The sequence below is a fragment of the Anneissia japonica genome, unplaced genomic scaffold, assembly GCF_011630105.1.
Source record: "Anneissia japonica isolate Jap-2015-1 unplaced genomic scaffold, ASM1163010v1 scaffold288091_len1417266_cov198, whole genome shotgun sequence".
NCBI lineage: Eukaryota > Metazoa > Echinodermata > Crinoidea > Comatulida > Comatulidae > Anneissia > Anneissia japonica.
In genome coordinates, this window is record NW_022684833.1 from 471,031 (window position 1) to 496,367 (window position 25,337).

General features: G+C 34.2%; 2 protein-coding genes across 3 annotated transcripts in view; both read left to right on the forward strand.

The window, feature by feature from the left end:
* LOC117107618 (phosphatidylserine lipase ABHD16A-like) overlaps positions 1-6,085 on the forward strand; it is a 13,210-nt gene extending 7,125 nt beyond the window's left edge. Inside the window, exons 11-19 of the mRNA XM_033249328.1 lie at positions 14-178; positions 398-461; positions 581-644; positions 1,223-1,279; positions 1,409-1,471; positions 2,863-2,939; positions 3,636-3,734; positions 4,002-4,048; positions 5,286-6,085. Of these exons, the coding sequence (XP_033105219.1) occupies positions 14-178; positions 398-461; positions 581-644; positions 1,223-1,279; positions 1,409-1,471; positions 2,863-2,939; positions 3,636-3,734; positions 4,002-4,048; positions 5,286-5,372 (723 nt within the window). The 3' untranslated portion in view covers positions 5,373-6,085. The remainder of the gene's footprint in view (positions 1-13; positions 179-397; positions 462-580; positions 645-1,222; positions 1,280-1,408; positions 1,472-2,862; positions 2,940-3,635; positions 3,735-4,001; positions 4,049-5,285) is intronic.
* Positions 6,086-12,364: 6,279 nt separating this feature from the next.
* Positions 12,365-25,337, forward strand: part of LOC117107638 — a 33,989-nt gene continuing 21,016 nt past the window's right edge. The window contains exons 1-2 of one of the 2 annotated variants that reach the window (XM_033249364.1): positions 12,365-12,812; positions 14,911-15,034. The gene's annotated coding sequence lies outside the window, so the exon portion shown is untranslated. The remainder of the gene's footprint in view (positions 12,813-14,910; positions 15,035-25,337) is intronic. The other variant, XM_033249349.1, reaches the window with a different exon arrangement.

The window sequence follows — 25,337 nt, forward strand, 5'->3', positions numbered from 1 at the left end:
AAATTTTTTCCAGGGTTATCCTTTCCCAGAGAATGAGGCCAATGCTATAGAGGTTGTAATGCAGTATGCCACAACTGAGCTTGGTTTCCACTTATCGGATATCATCTTGTACGCCTGGTCTATTGGTGGTTACTCAGCCTCAATAGCTGCAATGAATTATCCAAGAGTCCATGCCTTGGTAAGTCAGAAATTAATTGTGCAAATAGTCAAATTCCATTATTAAAAAATCTTTTATTATATGAATATTTAATTACATGAATGGGGCAATATTATTTTTTAAAAATATGAGTAAATTTGTTTTACCTGTCTTCAGAAAACTAAGAGAGACCAGAGGATAGAAGTACAATTTAAATTGTTTGATTTTTTTTTTGTCATTTTTATCTTCCGATTCTTGTAGATTCTAGATGCTACATTTGATGACCTTGTCCCACTTGCTACAGCAAAAATGCCAGAAATAGCAGGTAAGTTGATTAATTTATTCCAATGTAGAGACCAAAATGTTAAATAAATATTAACATTTTTGTTTCCTACTAATCATAAAATGTTAGATATTTATTTGCAAATTGATTGTTTGTTTCAGAGGGAATCATTGTTAGAACATTAAGAAAATACATGAACCTACAGGTGGCTGATAATGTATGCAGGTAATAAATTTACATAAATTTGAATATGTAAATAAGTGGAGGTAATTAAATATTGATATAAAAAATTGAACCAGTGTTCTTCAGAGTATCAATTCGGCTTGGACAGTTTTGAAATTAAAATTTAGATTTCTTTATTTACTTGGTGATATAGAAGACACTGAATTGTGAGAAGTTTACAATCATGAATATGTTAAATTAAATTTTTTTTAAATGTTTTTTAGTGTGTGAAAGAGTAGAAACAAGAATTAATATATGAAAGATATTATAAATTATAAACTTCACATCTTTTACATGCAAGATGGTAATGCAAGTCAATTTACAGACAGTGGCGTAGATAAAGGGAAGGGTGTGGGGGAATTGTTTTCGCCTGCCTCTCTTTGCCTTTCCATGATTGAAAAACTTGCTGTGTGAACATTTACAATCAATGAGTCATCAAGTCATAGCATATAACTTCTTTTCCCTTATTACCTCCCCACTCTCCCACTAAATTCCATCAGGCTTCCTGCCTCTATATATATGTTATTGACCACTACATTACTATGTAGTGATATATGATTTCATTTTTTTATATATTCTAGGTATCCAGGTCCAATTAGACTCATAAGGAGAACTCATGACGAGGTGATTACAACAAGGTAGGTGCCACTAAGTCGACACTGCCATGCATCCTACTAAGAAAAAAATTTCTTACTTTAGATTTAATTTACATAATATTTTTATGATCTTTTTGCTATAGTAATTCTGTTTTTTTTTTTTTTATACAGTTTAGTACCAAATGTAAAGTCTAACAGAGGAAATAATTTGCTTATAGCATTGCTAAAGTACAGGTAGGTTCTATTTATATAAAAATATTTACTATTGTATTTTGTTAACAGTGGAAATATTTAATTGATAGTAGTTCAGTCAATTTCATACTACTGTATTGTATATGTAATAAAAATGTACTAAAAATATCATTATTAGTAGTGGCATTAATACAGATTATCAGGATGTTTTAGCATTGTTTTAGTTCAGTGTATAGGATCGGTACTTTTAAAAAAAAAATTTTTTTTAATTTATTTTGTCTTTATACTGAAGTAATACTTTCCAAAGTGGTTCAATCTTAACAAAGAAAAGAAAACAATTGAAGAAACAAAATTAAAACAATTTCTTAAAATATTGATAATACAATAATTTACATTAGAGAATAATATGCATGGCAGAAATAATAAAATGATGTAAGTTATCTTATAAAGGATTTGAAATAGAAGTTTTAAAATTCAAAAATGTCATTGATTCTAAGTGTATTTTAATATCATCTGGGAGGTTATTCCGTAATTTAGTTGATCTGTAAACAAAATTCTTTTACCTTGCATATTATTCCATGGGTGTTCAATTAGAGTATTATTGCTTTGACGTCTTGTACAGTGCGAGTGCAAACAATCATTGAAAACAAGATGTTGAGATAAGTATAATGGAGCTTGGCCCTTTAAACATTTAAAAAGCATTGTAAGTAATTGTTCTACCCATTTATCAGTAAGTTTGCACCATCCTAAAGAACTTCAAATATCTACAACTGGAGTATTTATATCAGCGGAAAGTAAAGTTCTTCCAAGTCTATTTAAAAGTACTTGAAAAGAGAAAGTTTTACAATTTGACCAGACACAATTACAATAATCAAAAAGAGGCATAACTAAGGCATTTGCCAATATTTTAAGAGTATAATGTTTTAACACTGAAAGTGTTATTTCATTATAAAGACAGAATAAATAAAACATTTTTAAAAGTACTGATCCTATACACTGAACTAAAACAATGCTAAAACATCCTGATATAATCTGAATTAATACTACTACTAATAATAATATTTTTATTATCATTATATTGCATCCATTTTCCTGGAGAAATTTCTTAGAAAAGAACTAAAAATATGATCATTTTTATTTATAAAAGGAAAAATAGACACATTTTAACTTTCCCACCATATTGAAAAAAAGGTGAATATTTGTCTAGCACCATTTTTAAGGCTAAAAATCAATTGCTCGAATGCATGCTATTCTTTTCTGTTTTCAACCATATATACTGGTTTTGTACTTTTTTGTTGGCCTGGAAAGCACATAGAGACAAATGTTATATATACAAGTGCTCAAGTATTGACCATAGGAAACTACTTGTTTCAAAGGTACAACCGAAAATCTGTGTTCTAAGTGATTAAAGAAAGTCCACTTTTTTCATTTAGATATCCAAACCTTCTAGATGAAGAAAGTCTCCCTGTTTTAAATCGGTTTCTTAGTGCTGAATCGATAGTTGATAGACGTAAGTACATTTTTTATGTAGTAGTTAAAAACCTGGTCTTTATAGCATGACAGTATCAAAAAAGGTTTGATTTGAAAATGGGGGTGGTGAATAGATATATTATATATCCACAGAGCTTTACGCAATTTGCAAAATTAGAGAAAGAGCATATATCGATGGCTATGACTACACCATGAATTGGTTGTTCATTTACAATTATTTTTTTCACGTTTTAACAAAAGGTGTGGGGGTGGGGGGGGTGCTCTAGCATCGTCAAAAACTTCCTGGTTATGCCACAGTAGATATTTATTCATGATAGTATTCCAATTCTCCCAACACACAGTGCACAAGAGACCTCAAATGTGGGATTATAAAAGGGTTTTAAACAAAGATTTTTAAAACTGGGTAGGAAAGCATAAAACAGATAAACAAAATATTTACATTAACGTATGACATATGCTTGTGAGGGGACCAAGAAATGTGTAGTATCACTAAAAACGGTATTTAAACATGGAAATCGTAAAAAAGACTACAAAACTAAAGTTATTCAACTTGTACTTTATGGAGTTGACTGTGTTGGAGTTGAAGAGATTCTAACATCCAATTAAGTCAGATTATTGTTATTCTTAGACTTCTTCTAATCATAGCTCGATCCTCTAATTAATGACTACTGATTGATAGGCTTAATAATATATGTTTTATGATCACTTCCTTCAGTTAATGTGTTCACTGAGTATGAGGTGGAGGACTCAGCATGTACTAGGGATCTACAACGGTATGCTGTAGAACATTCAACAATGTACCCCATGATGATAGGTAAGAAATCTTAAGTTCAGTTTACCTACAATATATTATCAATAAAATATTTAACTGTTTTTAACATTTAGAAATTCAGTACAATGATGCTGTGACTTCTGCTGTTATTCTTCTACCTTTACTTTTGCCTACAATTATTTATCATAATATCATTTTTCCCCATTGGTTAAATTACTGTATGTGGAATGAAGCAAAAATTTGTAAGCGCCAAGACAGTTCCTGTCTTTACCTTATGATTCATATTTTCTGCATACTTCATTTTTTCAGGTGAAGACTTAAGAGAAGTCACTAAAATACAGCTGACACTCTTTCTGGTATGATTAAGTTTATGTCATTTTAGAGATTATTAATACAATGCTATTAATATATGAATATTCACAATTACTATTGGAAATTTTAAAATTTCAATCAAAATGTTGGATTGTTCAAAGGATCAAATACGTTAAAGACAAAGTAATATTAATTCAGTTTTTTTTCTGATTTATAGTTTTTCTACTATGAAAGTATTCAAATTGATTATTATCAGCTGATTAAAGGGAACATAAAAAGAATATACCATATTTACTTTTAATAAATGCCCGGGACATTTATTTTTGAGTTTTTGAGGGAGCGTTTATTTGAGGGGGGTTGGGGGAGTTTATTCAAGTGAGGCGTGATTGATATGTATATAAACACCCCTTAATTTCACTATGTGGAACTACACCACACATAACTACTGTTAAAATGTGTTATTGCATGATCATAAAGACTTATTGATCCCAACCAGGTTAGAGAATATGTAATTCTGTTTTAGTAGAACTTTAATAGAATGTGTTCAGAATGATGTTGCTTCCGTTAGATTTGTCTACAGTCTTTTGTGGGTGGGAGGTTTATTCAAGGAAAGCGCTTATTCCAAATGAGGCTCTAGAGCGGGGCGTTTATTCAAAGCGAAGCATTTATTTTATAGATATGGTATATACACTATTAGAATACGCATCTGTTAATTGGTAGGAAAGTGGGCCAAGAGACCAAACAATACAAAAACATCCAATCAGATACTCTGGCCATATATAATTTTTGAGGGGAGTGAAAGTGGAGATAACATAGATAAAGTAACTTAGAGGAAACAACTCAAAATTTAAATCCAAGTGGAACCATTCCACTACCCTCAGTGATAATACTTTACTATCATTAACACATTTACCACTCATCAAGCCTGTAGCCAGGGGGATTCGAGGGGTTCGAATGAAACCACCCCCCCCCCCCACTTTTCCAGAAATAACCTTTTAAATTATTATTTAAAAGTATCATTTGTGTGGAAGTTGTTGAAATTAACTCAAAATATTTGAAATTTGGCATTTTGTTGCCATTTCCGGACATCTGAGGTGTTATATCTTTAAAATTTGATGGGTGAATGAGGACTCAAAGTGCTTTTGTGAAAATTTAGAACCCCCTTTAAAAATCGTGCCTACGGGCTTGCTTGTTTTATAACCACTCTTATTTTCAGTAATGATTATAGTATGTGATATTGGTGCAAACACAATGTAACAAGTTTTTCTCTTTGACCTCTAGGCTGGAAAATACCTAGTCGACTATGAAGCAATGCACTGTAAAGATTTGCCAAGTAGTTACTTTGAAATGCCTTGGCAGCTTGAGTGAGCCTGGCGTCATGAGTCTAATTCAAGTACAGTCGCATAAAGAGGGCAGAATTTCTAAATGTAATCATGCCTAATCCTAGGTTTAATTTGTATATGATATTGTTTCCTCATAATATTATCATAAGAAGTTGATTGAATTTTATCATAAATTAATTTTAAACAGACAGTTCTTATGTTTCCTAAGATAGATATGCAATTTGAAGAAGCTAAAGTGTGTTCAGTGTATATTTAATTGTTGTTTAATGATTTGCACAATCAAATAAAGCTGGTTAAATTCTTGTGCTACAAATCAAATAGGTTAAATAGTAGTGTGTTTTGCAGTATGTTAAAGATAGTGAATTTAAAAACATCAGACATGCATTAATACTGTGAGAACGCAGCGTAATTTATTGGAACATAAAACATGAGACTGTAATATCATAGTCGCATCGATTTCATGCAATATTTGTCTACATTGTCTTTTAAAAGCAATTTAAGTTATTACACAAAATAATGGTTAAAATATACATATGCAACGTTCTCCTAATTTTTATACCTTTTAAACGAATCATGTACCTAAAAATTTTTTGTGAGCCTGGTTAAATAATATAATGATAACAAAATCAAATAAATATAGGCCTTAATACAGTAGAAACCTATTAAAGGAATACCTTCAATCAATCATTCAAATTTTATTTGTCCATTGGCTCGGGTATAATGAAAAATTAATAGATAGAGGTGGCTCCTAATTAGGCAGTTTCGTATACTGGAACTGGTACTTTTGAACGAAGTATTTAGGCTCACTTTGTGGCAAAAAAGTTGTCCCAAAGGAGGGGGTTCTATTTTAATATATTTTGTGAACATTTTCGCTAATTATAATTATTGTATACTGATTTTCATTTATTCATTTTTTTTTTCATTTTTTTTTTGTGCTTTGATTCTTGATTCCATCAAGAGCTTTGTAATATGTTCTTCTTCTGTGCTTGTTTCTTTCAATATTTATTTTTCCAATTCCATTTAATATGTTACTCTAGGCTGTTGCTTTATACTTAGTAGTGCTTGTTAGCATATTCTAATTTCTGTGCATAACCTACAAATTGAAATATTATCTGGGTTAAGATATGCTGGGCATCATTGTTATGGATTGGGGATGAGGATAATGAGTTTGGACTGATATATAACATAAGTTATTAGGATGCAATTACAAATATTTTCCATATTTAAGTGCAGTCTTTCATCTAAGCTGAATACGTAAGCAGGCATGATTATGTCTCTTAGAAATACTTCCATCATTTCTGGCACACACCAGAAACAGAAATTTCTAGGCCAGAAACACATAAAACTGGTATAAATTTTTACACAAACTAATCAAAAGGAAGAAATTACAAGATTAAAAAAATAATCTCTCCAACCCAATTGCATAAATCAGCGATCTGATATAAATATATAATCCATTTTTTCAACATTTTGGCTCAGAAATATATACTGTATGTGCCACAAGAACTGGCAGTATTTTGTTGTATAAAATGGACTCATAAGCTTCTTAATAATATCCATATGCTTTAAAGCAACATAAACACATATGCTATGGCTGGGGCACCTTGTTTTTGAAGTGTAATATTATGCCTTAAATTAGGGACATGAGGAGTAAAGGCCTGTTTACACTATGACGACAACGATAAAAAGCTAAGAAGCAATTGTTCGTAAAAGAAATAAAAGAAGTTTTCACGCTAGCACGATTCGACAACGATTTATTTTGTCTACGATAAAAAAAAATAATTTCACAAATCAAATGACGTCATAATCATGGGAAAACGATAGAATCGTTTTGAAAACTACGATTTTATCGTTTTCCCATGATTATGACGTCATTTGATTTGATTTGTGAACATATTTTTTATCGTATACATATAAATCGTTATCTAATCGATTTATTGTGAAAACTTCTCTTATTTCGTATATTTTCCATATGAACAATTGTTTTTTTAGCTTTTCATCGTTGATAGTTATCGTCAGAGTGTAAACAGGCCTTTAACGGCATGTATGGACTGGCTGGTACTGCCACTGAGTATTTATAGTGCACCTTTCTAAGTTCAGTGAAAAAAAAAACTTGTCTTTGGAGCTAAAGACCCTTGGTGCCAGCTTCACCCTTACCATGCTTTTTGTTGTAAAAAATACAGCATTTGTCTAACACAATTAAATTGTGTCACCTTTTATTTTGTGCGTGTAAAAAAATCATGGACATGCACTCATATCTATGATGCCGGTACTTAAGGGTTACACTCTATAAATATGGTTAAAAAAAATATGTATGCATGCAGAATATTTACAGATGTTGTACCTAATTCATTGAACGGCTTAAAGTAAATTCTCAGAAAAAAGCACATCTGATTTTGTCTTGTTTTTCTTTTATAGTGTCTTAAGGCTATTAATGTGACTACTCAAATACATAAATACTAGTTAACACCCGAATGTAGACGTTTTAATGTTGTATGAAGAAGGTTTATCCAGCCGAACGTAATTTTATGAGACAATATACAGAGTAGGACAACAGAAAGAACATAACTAAACCAAGGCCTATGACGTGTAATAAATTGAGAATGTGTAACTATAAAAATATACCTAAAGCAACATGCCTGTATACTGCATAGGGAAGATATAAAATGTAATGGATTTAGGGCGTACATAGTTTTATAGCGTTTTTTTTCCCCTCGTTTTATTTAAAAGCTACTGATAATATCCCCCCGCCATTAAATTCATTTGTTATTATATACTTTTTGTACACCATTTTCTGTTTTCAATCACTACTTTATTTTTTAGACATAATACAGAAATGAAATAGATTGTTCCAGTTATCACCTAATTTTAAAAGAAGTGAGAAATGAATAAAAAACAAATACGTCTTACAACCCTAAAGTTAATTCTGCCATAATGTTTGTGTTTACTTAAGTGCGTCATATTGAGAAAGGAATCGCGCACAGCAAGCAAGTGACCGTGATTTCAGTGTTATAATTGGACCCCCGTGTGAGTATATATTTTTCATTTCGTTCTAGACACACGCGTCTTTGACATTTATGTACAATCACGTATGAAGGCCTTCTGGCTCATTCACAAAAAAATATATATATCATCATGACACTACATTGCCAAAAGGAAAGATGATTATATCTTCTGTTAAATATTTATTAAGCGTATTTGAAAACATTACGTAAATAAATGTATTTGATAACATATACAGTTATTTTCTGATGCCATAAAATAAGATCAAATGTAAACTTAGTAAGATTTGTAAGCTCTGATAAAAATCCTGTTCTATATCCAAATAAACTCCATAGGACAAATATCAGCACTAAAAGATGAACAGAAATCAAAATCAAATGTTTTTATTTAGCAATGTTATGTTTGTTTTGTCTCCGCTAAATTACGACGGTAATATAATGCCATAATATAGATAGGCCATACTAAAAGCGACAAACACTTTATCATCACTTAACATAAATATAAATTTCAGACTTGCTGAATTCCAAATTTACTTTTATATTATATATATATATAAATGGATAAATAATAACATTTGGAAATTTGCTCTCTTGTGGCATAAATGAAACATAAAGGATTAAATGAGAATATAAATCATATACAAATAAAACTATACAATAAAATAACAATGACATAAAAAAATTTCCAGTGACGAGCAAAAGGCCAACAGGTGAACAATCGCACCTCTATAGCGGCCGATCCCAAATTGCACAGATAACAAGATACATAATCAAGTATATAAAATTGTAAAATGTAACACTAAAATTTGTAAAAAGGAACTCGATACATAAAAGAAATAGGCCCATAAAACAATCTCAAAAAGAAACGTTCATGAATTGAACATATGGTCAAAAAATTAAATTGGGCGAGGTAATGAATTATTAGCTTATTAGTTTAATTCAGGTAAAATAAGTGGGATTTATAACTGTGACCGCTATTCATAATTATCTTTAACCTGATAATGTTAGATTTATATAGCGTGTAATGCCAACAAGGCCTTTAAAAAACGCTTCACATTATTACAAGCCTAATGGAGGTTAATGCTGTGCGGTGTATTGAGGCTTACAAGCAACAAACGTGACTAAGTATCATGAAAACAAAATTGAAGTAGTGAAAATAGAAGAAGCCTTAATCTAATTTAATTTAAGAAAACAAGCCCAGCGACACAAGTATATGGCGAAATGTCGAGGCCCAATAAAACGCTTGAATTCATTTGGCGCGCGTCGTCGCCGTACTCAAAATTTTTGTCTTGTTTTCATTCGTGTTCAAAACCACTCCTTCCCTACGTGGCACCACGGAGGCCGTAGAAAGTGACACCATTTTCCCACGATTTAATGAATACTTGCATCCAATTGATAGCCGCCCCCAGGTGTCTCAATCAAGATTGTGACGTTTCAATTTAGAGTTAAATCACAGACTATTACTGTCTGATCGTCGTTATAAAGCCGGTAAATTAGAAAGCAGTGATTTTCAATGATTTCCAACCTCGCGTTCTACTGGTTCTTTAATTGGCCTGTGGACAAATTCGTAGGCCCCTCATCAATCGACTTAGTTGCTTCGCCCTGATGTGCTTATTACTATTACCGTATTATTGTAAACACATTTATATAGTCGAGGCAGACTACACGGTAAGATAAACAGATAGTGATGAGACAGCCTGTCTTGTGAAAATCACATTGATGATATTTGCATGATTACAAACGATATATTTCGTTTCCACATACCTATAAAAGAATGCAAGAATCAAGAGAATATTATCTAATAACAATTGAAAATTGTCAATGTTGGGAAATTCCTAAAAACAAAAGAATAAAATAATAAAATTGGACATTACACAACATGCAATTGATGACAGTTCTAAGATATTTAACATTTAATAAGTAAGTAAAGCAGACATCATTTAGGCTATCATGTGGGCATAATAATGATTATAACCGACAAAGAACAAACAGCGTGGATGCTGGTTGACCCTGTATATTGCATTTCAAAGAGTTACCTGTTCAGAATCGTTATATAAACATGTTTAAAGGAAATGTACGGTAGGAGCATGGACCTGGACCTTATTAATAGGTCCATGGTAGGAGCTATAACTCGCAGCGTAACTGTGCCGAATTGCGTATGTGCGTGGTCCGCAGGGCGTATCTAGAAATCTTGAAATGGGGGGGGGGGGCTGATGGGGGGCTCGATGATCAGTTGAGGGTCGCTAATTCGCAAAATAAAGTGGTTTTAGGTGATTTTTAACTCCTTGACTAACTATTTGAAACCAGTGTCAGTATAATATTAGATAAGCATGTGGTTAACATAAGCAAGAATTAGTCCACCCGCGCCCTCCTTTAGATACGCCACTGGTGGTCCGTGACTACCTAGCCGCCGTAAAGAGGTCCTTGCTTGTCCACAACGACAGGGGAAGAAATTAACCATAGCATGGGTTCTTTAAAAGTGCACACGAACAAGATGTGTACACTATCATGTTAAGTACGTCCTTATCCGAAAAGGCTTGGTTCCACATTGGTTACACCGACCTTACCCTGCGAGCGGCTGCGGCTCCGCCGTGCAACGGTGTTTTCAGGCTGTAACTAGCGGCGCCCCTTCCTCATTTCGTTAATGTATATATATTGTATATAGATGTATATGCATAGGTCATTTGTATATATTTACATACATAATCTGATAATGCTTACGGTACCGCAATCATCTCTATTTTGCCGATTTTAACACTCATTAACAATCAACTGATTATATATTTTATTCGGTTCTGATTGGTTAATACCAATTTGTATGTTACTGTATAGGCTATGTATATGTTAGAGTTACTCACTTTCGCATTGATAATAGAATATGGAACTATCAAGCATAGTTTTTCAACGAAAAGTTCCTTTTTCAGTACTGTCGCAAAATAAAGTGTATCAGGTATGATTCAAACCTACAGCCTCTCATTATCAAGGCAAACTTCATATAGGTAGATCATTTCTGATACAAGAAATTTTTTATGAAAATATCCTTTTAAATTATGTTTGCATTTAACCGGCAGGGAAAATGTGCAAAATTAAGAATGCTGCCCTCATAAAAACTGCTCCACTTTAATGAAGACAGCATGCCTCCCTCCACACGAGACAAATTATGTAAACGAATTAAGACTAAAATTACTAAGTTTACTAAAAATAGGAATATATAAATTTTTATTGATCTGTGATTAATTTAGAAGATTTTTGGCTCTGAGATTGTATTAGCAATATAAATGATTTCGAAAATTTGTCAGACAGAATGTGTTTTTTTTTTCGATATAATAAAGTCAGTTATATAAAAGGAACACATTATCAGGAATCACCCAAATGATTACCACTTCCTTCGAATCTCACTGACCTCGAGTCCTCAAGATACAAACACAATAGGTTAGGAAAGAAATGATGATTGGATTTGAACCAAACACCGCCGATGAACTGAATCGGGCGCTATGAGTACCTACCTTCCGGTTAATTCGTAGGCCAAGTCGCATAGACCTACACGCAAAACAAAATCAAAGCGATAACTCAAAAGTCACAAAGAACATTATAAATAACCGTATTAACGATAGTGATGTAAAAAAATACATATGTGAATCAAAAGAGACAGCGACTATAATTTCGGACTTTTAACGTGAAATTTAATGTTTCGGTGACTCGATTTGCACCTTCGTTTAAGCACTGATAGATGAGGTGTCACAAAATGGTTGCTTGGCAACTAACTCATAAGTAGAGAAATAGCTTGTAAAAAATCATTACGATTTTTCATTTTTTCCTGTATATTTATCGAAGTCGACTCACTCACGCGGGACTGACTTCGATATGACTGACTGAATGGCCTGCCGTCTGGAGTCAGATTATTTACCGCATCACCTGAGTTTCGAATGACCAGTAGCAACAAAGCGTCAATTCCAATAAAACGTCAATTCTATAAACGCTCATATCGCCACGATCGTATCATTCGGATGTTAACGGTGTTCGAAGGGGAAATCACGGACGGGGTGTGTTCTCGGATCGTGTGTTAACGCGTGGACACGCGTGATTGATTATATTTTTAATAGAAGATATCGAGTGACAGTTTTGGGCCGGCAATCCCTTATCAATTAACAGGTTTATCGACAGTGGAATCATTACGTTACCCTGTAAATGACAATTATGTTTAGTGACCCACATACGTGTTTAGTGGCTAGTCATAATAATAGTCTGACGTGGCCCTTTTGTCACACAACGCGGGCTTGGTTAGTGCGTCTGTAGAACACGCTTCATCATCAGCAGAAAGATAGCGGCGCAATCATATCAATATCTCGAAGCACCGAGTAATGTGTATACTTATTTTTCCTTACGGTGTTCGGAATTGACGTTTAATAGTGTTTTATGAAACAATTGATCCTGAGTATAAATTTACGAGACAGTTATACCACGTAAGTTGATGAATTTTATGTTTATAAATCATACTGTAGCTTCTCGCCGAGTATATTATTTGATTACGATTTAGTGGGGATTTGGATGCTTACAAGATTTCAAAGATTATTTGAATTTTCATTGCTATGCGTTGCGTTGCTATATATATAATATATATATATATATATATATATATATAGGCCTATATATACATTTATTATTATTATTATTATCAGTGTTTAAGCTGTCATTCGCCAAATAGCCAAATCCTATAAGAGCTGAATTTTGCTAAATATTTTCGTTCAAAATTAGCCAAAAAGCTAATGGAATTGAAGCTATTATTGCTTATATTCTTTTGATTTGCCCAATTAAAATTTCTGTTTGGCTAATTATTTTCATACCAAAAGTCGCGTGCAGGATTCGTCGGCCGACACAATGCAAGAGACAAGTGATATGTGTAGGGGCCTTTATGGTTATTTGTGTCAGCCATTCGCGTATATGCACGCAAAAACTCAGATTGTGGGATTTATGTGTATCTTAAGCCGGGCACTCACTGCACGCGACGGTCGTCGGTCGACGCGTTTCTATGGAGAATGCAACGGCACGACGCGCGCACAACGGATCGGACGATCTGTTCAGAAATGCCTCCGACAATCAGCAGACGGTGTAGCGTCGTCTAGCGCTCATAGGGAGCGAAGTACGGCTAGTGTTTGCCCGGTTTATTAAAATAATCCTATTTCGTCCTCGCTCTCTGTTAGCGCTTGTTCGAAACAACGCCAATCCGTTGACCATCGGCGGCAGTTTGTGCGGATTCTCATTAAAAACGAATCGTTTTCACGGCGTGCCGTTGTAGCGAGGTCTTATGAGTTATTTTTTGCGAAGACCGTATTCATTTTTTTATTTAAGTTTTTCACGGCAGGCAGAGGCACTCTAAAATCAGAGTAGGGCTAACTAAAATCCTTCACTCAACAAGACAGAAACTACTGATTTTTGTTAGTCAATCCCCGATCTTTAACATCTCCCACCAACCCATTTCCAAATAACATAGGCAATTACACATGACACAAAACCGGCTGTCAGATATGAACACTTTTCATCACCGATAAACCCATCAAACTTACCTCACCGAATATGAATGCACTAAATATTCACTAGTACACAGTATACAGACTATATACAGTATATACATATATATGCAGTATATGCCTACAGTATAAAGTGTAGTATACAGGGGAAACCAGCAGTGCATTCCACAATGGAATAATAACAGAAAACCTGTTTTTTGGGACTATTTCTTGTAACCGAACATTTCAATCTCCCCGACCATTTCCTTTTTAAGATCTTTAATAGCACTCTTAAGTCGGGCACACACTGCGCCAACGGTGGTCGGCCGACGCGACACCATGAACGCATCGCGAGAAGGAGTGCGAAACGGATCGTTTTTTAATGACAATCTCTCAGTCTGCCAGCGAAAACCAGCAGGCGATGTGGCGTCTTTAGGAGGAGCTCACTGAGAGCGGGGGTGGATTCGTCGTAGATGACGCAGTTGTGCCCAAACTAGGCCTAGAATTCTCAAACTTAAAGAGTTCCTTATATTATACATGTACATTTTTTAAGCCGACCCTAAAGTGTCTAAATGTTAGGTCGGTGGGTTTTGTTTTGTTTTGTTTTGTTTTTTTTGTTTTTTGTTTTTTGTTTAGATTAGTATTGTATCACACCTAATAAAACTATACAGTGCTCAGCATGTTTTTCAACAAGCATGAATACGGGCTAATAAAAAACTGTAACGTAGTTACGCGTGATCACGCGGGACTGTGACTTTAATGCATAAACGACCAATCAAATTACCAAATGAACTTATATGAATCGAGTATTGTCCTTAAAAAATGAAAAAGACCTTTTGAACATGGTGACCATATAAACAGCAAACTTTAATAGAGTAAATTATACAATACTTGATCGTCACGCGTTCAAATACGAGATATTCGACACCGAGATGGCTTGCATGATCTATTTGCAGCCAGTGAAAACGTGGTTGGTGATCATTTTTTAGCATGTTCTAATTTACGTCCGTTTGCTATAAAATGATTAGCGAGCGGGACGCACTTTCGTTTGTAGGTGGGACTCGTTCTGCAGATCGAGGCGTATACACAATCTAGTTTATTAGTTTGCCAGCAGCCGTCCGTGGGAATAGGGTATGTTTGTAATCAATCTGTCTTTGGATTTAGGAGTCTTCGTTACGGTAAGAAGAATTATGAATATTATTTTAGCATTAACCAAAATATTATTTGTATCATGTTGTGGAATCCTGAGTTTGCACCTGTAGGCTTGTACTACGGTATAACAAATGCAACCGGCGGACATAATAGAGTAGTAAGATCAGGATATAGCCTACTCTACGGTGATTTTGATTTGTTGCTATAAAACAAAATTAATATATAGGGCCTATACAAGTAAGTGATATTAAACTATTGGTTATATAACAGAACATAGACCTATAATATTATGTTTATGTACTCTTAAACGCCGGCCCCATTTTTAAACATAATCTAAAATAGGCCTATCTACTAAGTTTTATTCTATAATGGAGGTGTCACTTTGTACTTAATTATAGCTAGGCCTATTATATTTTATAATATATACATATGAATATATGATTGTAAATATATAGGAATATATATAAAAATATATAGGAATATATAAACATTTTATAATAATTAGAATTGAGACTATTGTTATAGTTCTTGTTGTTATTGTTTTATCTTAATGTAAATTAGTGGCAGCTTACTCTTCTAATGGACCTTTCCGGAGTGTCAATCTACTGACTAATCAGAACAGCGCTAGGAATACGCGCGCGTCTCACTAACACACGTGTCCCACAAATGTACGTGTTCGCGTATGTTTTAACACTAGCCTGGTTCTCACGAGAGCCCTAGTATCCGGATCGGGAGCTAACCGTTAGCAGTAGCCGTGTGAGAACTTAGCCATAGCCATGTTCTCACACGGCAGCTAACGGTTAGCAGGATCCGGATCCTGCTAACCGTTAGCTGCCGTGCGTCCATACGAGAAAATCCCAATCCGGATACCAAGAATATGATGATCGAATCACTGGCCAATAAGAAACTGGAAATTGTACACGTACGTGATGATAGAAACGCCCTCAACTTGCTAACCGATGGCGCTTGCTAACCGTTAGCGGTATCCGGATACTGCTAACGGTTAGCACTAACCGATCGGGCGTTCTCACGCAGGTGCTAATGGTTAGCGCTAACGGTTAACTCCCGATCCGGATACTAGGGCTCTCGTGAGAACCAGGCTTATGTTCTCACACGGCTGCTAACGGTTAGCAGGATCCGGATCCTGCTAACCGTTAGCAGCCGTGTGAGAACATAGCCAAGGTCGCCTTGTGGGACCTTAGCAACAACATCCAAGGGGCGGGGCTTAGCGGAAATGTCTATTGTTGCTTGATTGTGTATTGTTCTGTTTTTGCTTTTTGTATTCATCTTGGTCAAATAAATAAATGAAATGAAATTAAACTAATACAGTAAATAAATAATAACACTAAATCTATTAGGTGATATGATGTTATTATTTATCTATTTGCATATATTGTGTTTACCGTGTTGGGCAGCAAACCTAATTTGAATATTATATAGGCCTATGTATCTTTCTTATACACTGTGTTTTGTTTGTCGCAATTTTATCGCCAACTGGCAATATTGTTTTGGAAATGTGTTAATGATGTAATATGTCATTTTTTAGATTTTTTTTATTGTGCTTTTGTTTTTGTTTTTTATTGGTTTCAATGTACAGCGCTTTGATCATTTTTGTAAAGGCTATAGGGATATATGATGTATTTATCATATTCCAACAATGTATTGTTTCCCACAGCAATATTTTTTTATAAATAAATAAATAAAAATATATGCCTACATTATATATATCCCCATATGTATTTTCCATACCTTTAACCCACTATATATATACTGTCTCTTATACACATCTAGATGTGTATAAGAGAATATAGGGGCCTATATAAATTTGATGGGTTCCGTATTTATTACATAGGGTATTTCTAGGTAATTCATATTTGGCAATATGTTGACTGTGATGGTATGTTTATGGCAAGACAGATTTACAATTATTTAGCCTGACAAAACAAACATACCCTGTGCAATATAGACAGTGTTCATGTTCGATGCCTGCAAGACCCCAATAAGACACGAAGGTTTAACACAATAAACGCACCTTACATTAGCTAATGGACACCATAAGAAATAACACGATATGTTAATCAACATATTAGATATATAACATGCTATAAATGAACGATTCTCATTCAATATGCGTGTATATGCCACGACCCTATAATAACATAATATGCCTGTCATATGCTTCATTAATACTTAACAGATAGACCTCTTCAGACAGACACCGCAACCGGCGGACATATAGACGTACAGCGATGTTTATTATAGTTAGATATGGGCACAGACGTACTACTGCTGGACGGACGGCGGGGACTGATAAAAGGATAGATTTGTGTGACATTTTATTTGCTTATTTTGATATTATTAATATTTGATAACAGTAAATCGTCAGGACAGAGAAAAGTCACTCGATAAGGTTGAAACTTAGCATTATCCACTTGGCACGTTATTTTATATAGTCTATAATAAAATTTTAATAAAATACAGTGTATTACCAATATTATAATGTGTGAGTATTACTATTTGGTGACATTCAATCATTTGGAAATGTAGAGGAAAGCTACGCGGTAGTAAAGTATGGATAGCATTATCCAGTTGGCACGTTATTTTATAATAAGATCTAAATGGAATATATTACCAATAATATGATTTTATATGAGTGTCAGCAGTCATGGCAAAATTACGGCACTATTCATAATGTAATGTTAAGGGAAACTTTGTTAAAGAGGCTAGTAAAGGATCGTTTGCGAGAAGCTATTTCAATAAGTGTCCGGTGATTGAAAGAGAATGTACAGTTTATCAAAATACGTTTTTCATCACACCTACGTATCTATTTATTTACATATCCATCAATTAAGAGAATTCTTTCCTCCTTGGCCTTAGTTATAAACTTGTTAGTCGATATGTAAGAAAAGCTTATCGACAGTGAAAGTTCATCTTTACGTTTGGGACCTGCCACCAAGGGCGTCGATCCGTGGTTGAAAGTGTGGGGACGAAATGAAAAAAAGCCTTTGGCCGTAGTCTTGGTTGGGGGCCAGGTGGCGAAGCCCCCGAAAGCTCTGGCGCCTATAGCCCTTTTAATTGATTTTAAGCAATGCAATTAACATTAATTTCCACGAAATTTCAAAATATCCAGTGGCGGATCCAGTAATTTGAAATAGAGCTGGACCCAGAGAGGGACTTTTACAGATGGAGAGTGTAGCTGGACTACCACCTCAGCCCCACTATGGTTGGGGCTGAGGTAAGAAAATTTATGATTATGGCACCTCTAGTTGGTCGGAAATGGCAGTCTCAGACTGAATTTGAATATAATTTTCATTTTTCTCCACTTTTAAATTTCGGGGGAAAAAAATAATTAGGGATGGTGGGCCGGCTGGGCCCCTTAAATCTGCCACTAAGATACTCATCATATAAAGTTTTTAAAATTATCCTTTTAGTCATAATATTATGCCCGCATATTTCGTGCCAACTAACATTCATAAAAATAATGATTTATTATCTACTGATTAGCTTGTAACGTATTCAAAATTCGAACCATGAAAAACAAATAAGATAAACTTAAAACAGTCATTAATTTAGTCTTTTTGCACTTACAGTACTTTTAAAATCAATCAAGAGGTTTTTGCTTTTCTCCTCTTTTTGAATTTCCCTTTTGTGTAAGTAATATTGCGACTACACTATTGTAAGTGGAAATAATACCGTCTAATTTACTATCGAACAGGACTAGGGAAATAGGGAGCACACAAAACATTAGTAAGCATTTTGATTTCACAAACATAAAGGTGATTTACTTAATTTATCATTATCAGTGGCGGCTCCAGGAAAGCAAATTAGAGAGGGTACAGGGAGGGCCTTGCACAATTTGGGAAAGTAGATCACCTTAGCCCCACCATGGTTGGGGCTGAGGAAAGAAAATTTATGATTACGGCACCTCTAGATTGCCGGAAATAGCACTCTGAGACCTAAATTCTGATTATAATTTTCCTTTCTTTTTTCCATTTTTAAACATAATTTTGAAAAATTTAGGGTCGGCTCGGCCCCACTTGAATCCGCCACTGATTATTATGACGTCATTGCGAGATTGCGTCAACGTAACACTGGAGTTTGTAAACTTTTGGTATCATTTAATCGAAATAGATAGACATATCCGTGTCAAAGGCTGTATAATTATTGTTTAATAATGGCTATATAATTTTTTTGAAATTAAGAAAAACAGTAATCCTATGTATGTAGATAATATTAAACACTATACGTACGGGTCATAATAATATACAAAAGGAATAAATAGTTTATAGTAGAAATTGTGCACTTTTGAGTTATAAGTATACACGCTTCCAATTTTAACAACGTTCAGTACATTGTTTTCACAATAAATTTAGCCTCTGATAACCGTTGTACCCATAAAATCGATCTAGTGGTGTCTGAGATGGTTACGAAATGTATAAACAATTGCGTTTTTACTCGGTTTTTGTCCGGAAAATACGTACCGCACTTAGAAAAGTGAACACACAAAATTCATGAGTCATGCGTAATTTCCATTCGCTTTTAAAAGTGGGGTTTTAATTATAGAAGATTGGTGAAAAGTGGGAGGGGGGTGATAATCAATATGATGTCCCCCCCCCCTACTTTGAAAAGTGGGGGGACGAGTCCCCCACCGATCGACGCCCATGCCTGCCACACTCTCGATCAAAGCGTGTTTTTGTATTATTTCTGTAAATTTGTTTTGGCAAAACAATTACGTGGTATGGGCTTGTACGTTAACATAACTGACCCTGTTAATTCTATGGCGAAACTAATACTTATTTTATTACTGGATTGTGTTAACTTGAACATTATTACGCTGTTTTAATAAATACGTTGGACATTAGGAATGTAAAATGGAATATCCACAAAATAATAAATCTACTGAAAAGAAGGCGATTGTCAGTCGATTTAAAGTCAGTCGATTTAAAGCTCTCGCAAAGATAGGAAATTTCAGTAATTGACCGACTGACCAACTGACCGAACGACATATCGATTCACTGACTGACAATGACTGACTATGATTGATTGATTGATTGATTGACTGACTGACCGACCGATTGACTAAATGATTGACTGACTGACTGTGCCAGCCAGTTTAATGACGGAAAGATAGAGTTTAGACATTTGTTTACTAAAAATGTTGATTGACTGTCTAAATGGCAGATTGATTGATTGATTGATTGTTTGAATTGCTTGATTTTTCGATCAGTTTAATCGATCGTAGTGAGTTGGGCTAGTATACACGGTTCCATATTTTAACGTCACTGCCCAATGGTATTTAAGAGTATTATGATTACGAAAGGGTTAGGTCACAGTAACGCATATAAAGTGTGATGTTGATAATGAAGTTATGGAGGCTGAGAATACCGTTTGAATATTAAATCATTATATGCTGTATCATCCATTAGATGGCCCGCCAGCTGATGTATTCGTTACGAGTTTTATCATGTTGTAAAAGTTAGGTCGTAAAAGGTGTCACCATGAGAGACGCATATTATATGGGAATAAAAGCCAGCTCTAATATGTATCTCTCAACCCATCGTTACAATGTTCCGCAATATGATGATGTTCTGTGTTTATAAGATTGAAGAGAAAACCTTCAACAGCGATGACTTGACATGGGGAGAGATGAACATGCTTAATAACATACAGTCCCAACAATAATTGGCACCCTGTAACATTAATGGCCTATGCTTTCGCTCACTCGGTACGGTATGTGTACGTCGCGATTAGTTTCGATAAATATGACCACTAAAATAGATAGGTTGCATGGTTTTGATAGCAGTTTCATATTATTTTTCACTAAACATAAAGATATTTAGAAACCACTAAAATGAGATGAAGCAGCAGTAGTGTTAATTGGTACGGGGGAAATATCTTGTATTTTCTCTCTATCATTCATCGTTTTAGTTTGCACTAAATGCAAATTAACATGATTTGCAATAGGTAGGCCTACAATAGGCCTATACCGTAACACTGCAGCAGCAGCATGCAGCAGTAGTAGTAGAGTAGTAGTAGTGGTAGTAGTAATAATAATGAATAAAAAGCATGATAAGACATCAATAATCATTCTTTCGATGGTCTCCCACTTGGCAACGATTGTAAGGCACCAACATTTGTATTAGAGATTATAATATAATTCCAGTTACTTTACATAGGCCGACATAACATATAAATAGACAAGGACAGTACACCTGGAAACATGAATTATTGCAGGGTTAATATTAGTACAGAAATCCTGAATGTGAAAACAACTAGGGCAGAGTTATTTAAACAGAGAGTACATCTAACTGACGTGCGTGGAATCCATAAGATCACTACAGCGTCGCACGGCACCTCATACAATCGCTCATAGCGTTTCTGCAATCGCTACACTTTGCGTATCTAGGGTGTGCACGTCCCCCTTCACTCTCCCCTCCCCTTTCCCCACTCTTCCCCTGTCTACTACGCACCCGGGAATGCTTCCGGTTAGTTTTCAACCTTCCCCAGCGTTTTCGTTCACACTGAGTTCCCCGACGTCTGTCGGAAACGGAGTGAACCGATTTCATGGAAATAAGGCATTATCAGTACATTACAAGACGTGTAATTCCAATAAATATTTAGAATATTAAATAGTTAGGTTCTATTGTTAATGTATCATACTATATTATTGTAATGTTAAACACTTTCAATATAATCACATCCGACTAGAGCATCCGTTAATTAATATATGACAAGTTACCATCTACGAATTTCTAAAAATATTTTTCAGTTTCACGTTTCTTTCATATAGCGAATAATAGAAATAAAATTAAACCAATGAAACTTCTCATTTAAATAACTTCGAATGATACAGTACAGCGATCCAATTAGTTCAGTTCGATATACTTACAGATATTTGAGACATACTTGATTCCTAAATTTAAAGTCCTATTCGAAGAATATAATAAACAGCTATATTCGCGACGAGGAACACAACATTTTTCTAGCTCTATTTTTAACTAAAAGCTAAAAACTTACTTGAATAGGTGAGCAAAAAAATATTAGATTTTATTTTAAAGAGTTTAGCTCAAAGTTACGTACGGTAGCGTATATTTTTATGTTTTATGGTCAATAATTAATTGTTGGGTCTGTTGAATCTTGCAGACTAGAAAGAAAACAGAACGCATGCATTTTTGCTAATCTTTATGGAAAATCCATTAAATAGAAACAAAAATGTAGTCATGGTGTACAAGTTCAAAGCAAAAGTAAATTATTATTATCATTATTTTCTGGCGTATATGAATATTTGTGACAGTGTAGCAGGTGCTACGATGTATGCGACGTGATACGTAAACGATACGGCCCTAGAGAAAAACAGAGTTTCACAATAAAATGGTATCCTGCTGAATTAATACATACATATATACATATAATGTATATACATATATATATATATAATATATATATATATGTGTGTGTGTGTGTGTGTGTGTGTAAAGATCTATATTTATAAGAATAGGCCTATATATATTATATATAATATATATATATATATTATATAAAATTTTAACCCTTATGATACCCCATTTCTACGTTTGCCTATGTACATCCTGCAAAGGACCTATTGGTCACTATTACCAAAGACTGTTAAGATTAAGAGTATTTTTACATTATATATGTATATATATATATATATATATATATATATATTATTATCATAGCCATCGCCTCTTTAATAACAGAATACATTGTAGTCCATATAATTTACTGTATTCATATATATATTTATATAGCGCGTCAAAACGAGCGCGTATTGGTTGTCAAGCAATTTTGTATTCTTTACCACACAAAAAGTCCTTAACGACAATAGCGCGTATTTTGACGCGCTTTTTTGATTTCACGAACACACACAATTGAATTTAATTGTGTTAGTTCGTGATGTGAGCGACGATATGGGCTATAATGTATACTGTTATTATATAGGCGATGGCTATGATAATAAAAAAAAAAGTTTCAAGGAACATAATTTTATTATTTATCTATTATTTTTATTTATTTATTTATTTAAAACCATGTTTTGAGTGGGCGACCCTTACAGAATAAATCTGATGTTCAGGGGCCCACTTAAATACAAATATATAAAAAATATATAAAAAAAATAGCCGATCTATCAATTAATCATAAAATTTAAAACAACAAATATTAAAATTCTAAAAATATAAAATATAAAATAAGAAAAAGAAAGCAAAAGAAAGAAAACAGACAAAACAGACAATGTACAAACAAACACACCCCCGCACACCCCCCCCCCCCACACACAAACACCTGAACCCAAACAGGGGAAAAACCTAAGAAAAAGGGGAAAATAAATCCTTGTTTAAAATTTGTTGCTTGATGTGATTTTTAAAGGTGTTGTAAGCAGATATGGTGGTGATGGTAAGTGGGAGGGTATTCCAGAATGAAGGAGCTTGGTAACTAAAGGATGATTTGAATGAGTTTGTGACGGGGAATATTAAAATTACCAGCGGCAACGGATCTGGTGCGCATGTGCCTTTGCTGTCTGATATCCAGTCGTAGGGCCAGATAGTCTGGAGCCAGTCCCCTCAAAGATTTAAAGGTAAGACATGCTAGTTGGTAAAGGTACCGTTGGTTAACATTCATGACCTTTATTGGTTCAAATAATGAAGCGGATGGTGTACGAGGTGGTACATTATGTATGATTCGGACTGCACGATTTTGAAGTTTCTGTATTTTGGCAAGAATATCTTTGGTGCGTGGACCCCAAACAGAAATGCAATAATCAATATGAGGTAAAATTAAAGTATTATAAATTAGAAGTGCAGTGTTTTTATCAATGAATTTACGTGCTGGAGAAAGTGCCAATGTTTTATAAGCAATGGAGGAGGATAAATTACGAGAATGGGGTTTCCAAGTTAGGTTGATGTCAGTAGGGAGTCCGAGGTGTTTGTGGATATTGACCAGTTCTAGGAAGGTGTTGTCAATAGAAACACTGGTGTGTTTATCACGGGTACGTTGAGTACCAATGAGCATAGTCACAGATTTATCAGTGTTGGTAATTATTTTGTTTGAATGGAGCCAGTGGGTTATTGTGTTAAGGTCTTGAGACAGTTTAGTATTGATATTATTAATATTGGAATCCGAGATATGAAGAATAGTTGTCGTCAGCGTACATTTCAGTGATAGAATAGTTAGTAAAGGTGGGAAGATCGTTAATAAATAAATTAAATAACAAAGAACACACACACACACACACACACACACACACATATATATATATATATATATATATATATGGTTCTTCTGTGACCATTGCTGCTATATGCATCATACGTGCCCTCCGTTAATTGATACCAGGTCTAATAGCAAAGCAAATTGTCACATTATAATCGTGCATTTCACCTGCAGATTACAGTACTTTAAAGTGGTTCTGTATCATTACTTCCCATCAATAATAATAATGGCAATAATTCTCATGGGCCAGTAACGATAAAAATGTGCGCGATAATTGTTGTTTCCTATTCAATCTGAAAAACAAACTCAGTCCAGGATTTGAACTAAGGACCTTGTGATTGAAAGGCAAACATCTTAGCTACTAATAAAACGTAAATTAAATTTTAGTTTCTTGTGGCTAAAAAGCGCATTCAGACGGTTTTTACAGTGGAAGCGCTATAAAAAATACATGACATTGACCATTGACAGAAAAATTAAGACTTAGGCACCAACTGTGGCTCCAACAATGGGTATTGATATTTAATGTGGCGATGAAAATTTCAATATTTTGGGGCGCCTTTCTAAATTCCTCTCTGATGACGTCGATTAACGCGCACGTCTAAAATGAGGCTGCGCACTGCATCACAACCAATCGCAAAAGAGCTATCCCATGATGTTTATGATTATGGGCTTACAAAAAAAAAAAAAACATAACACATAAAATACCAGTCAAGCCGGATTTAACATTGGTTATAAATTTGTATTTCCTAATATATGTTTATGTGCCAGTCCTGTGCATATTTCTAAAGTATAACATAAAACAAGTCATCATTATAACATACTAACTTCGTGTTGACATCTGAATTAACAAAATTGACGAGATTGTGATCGTGATGACGTTTAGTATCCATCCCAGGTCCCGAAGGAAAATAGAGTTGAAATGTCAACAGCACTATATACGTCTATCAACACACTTTCAGTTAGGAGCGATTTTGCTAATGAAATTCCGCGAGAAGTTAAATTATACTATTCTTTTTTATTTATTGGCTTCGGAAACTGCAGGGCATCAAATATATGCGGCATGAAATATGATACCGTATCAGAAGACTGGATATATAT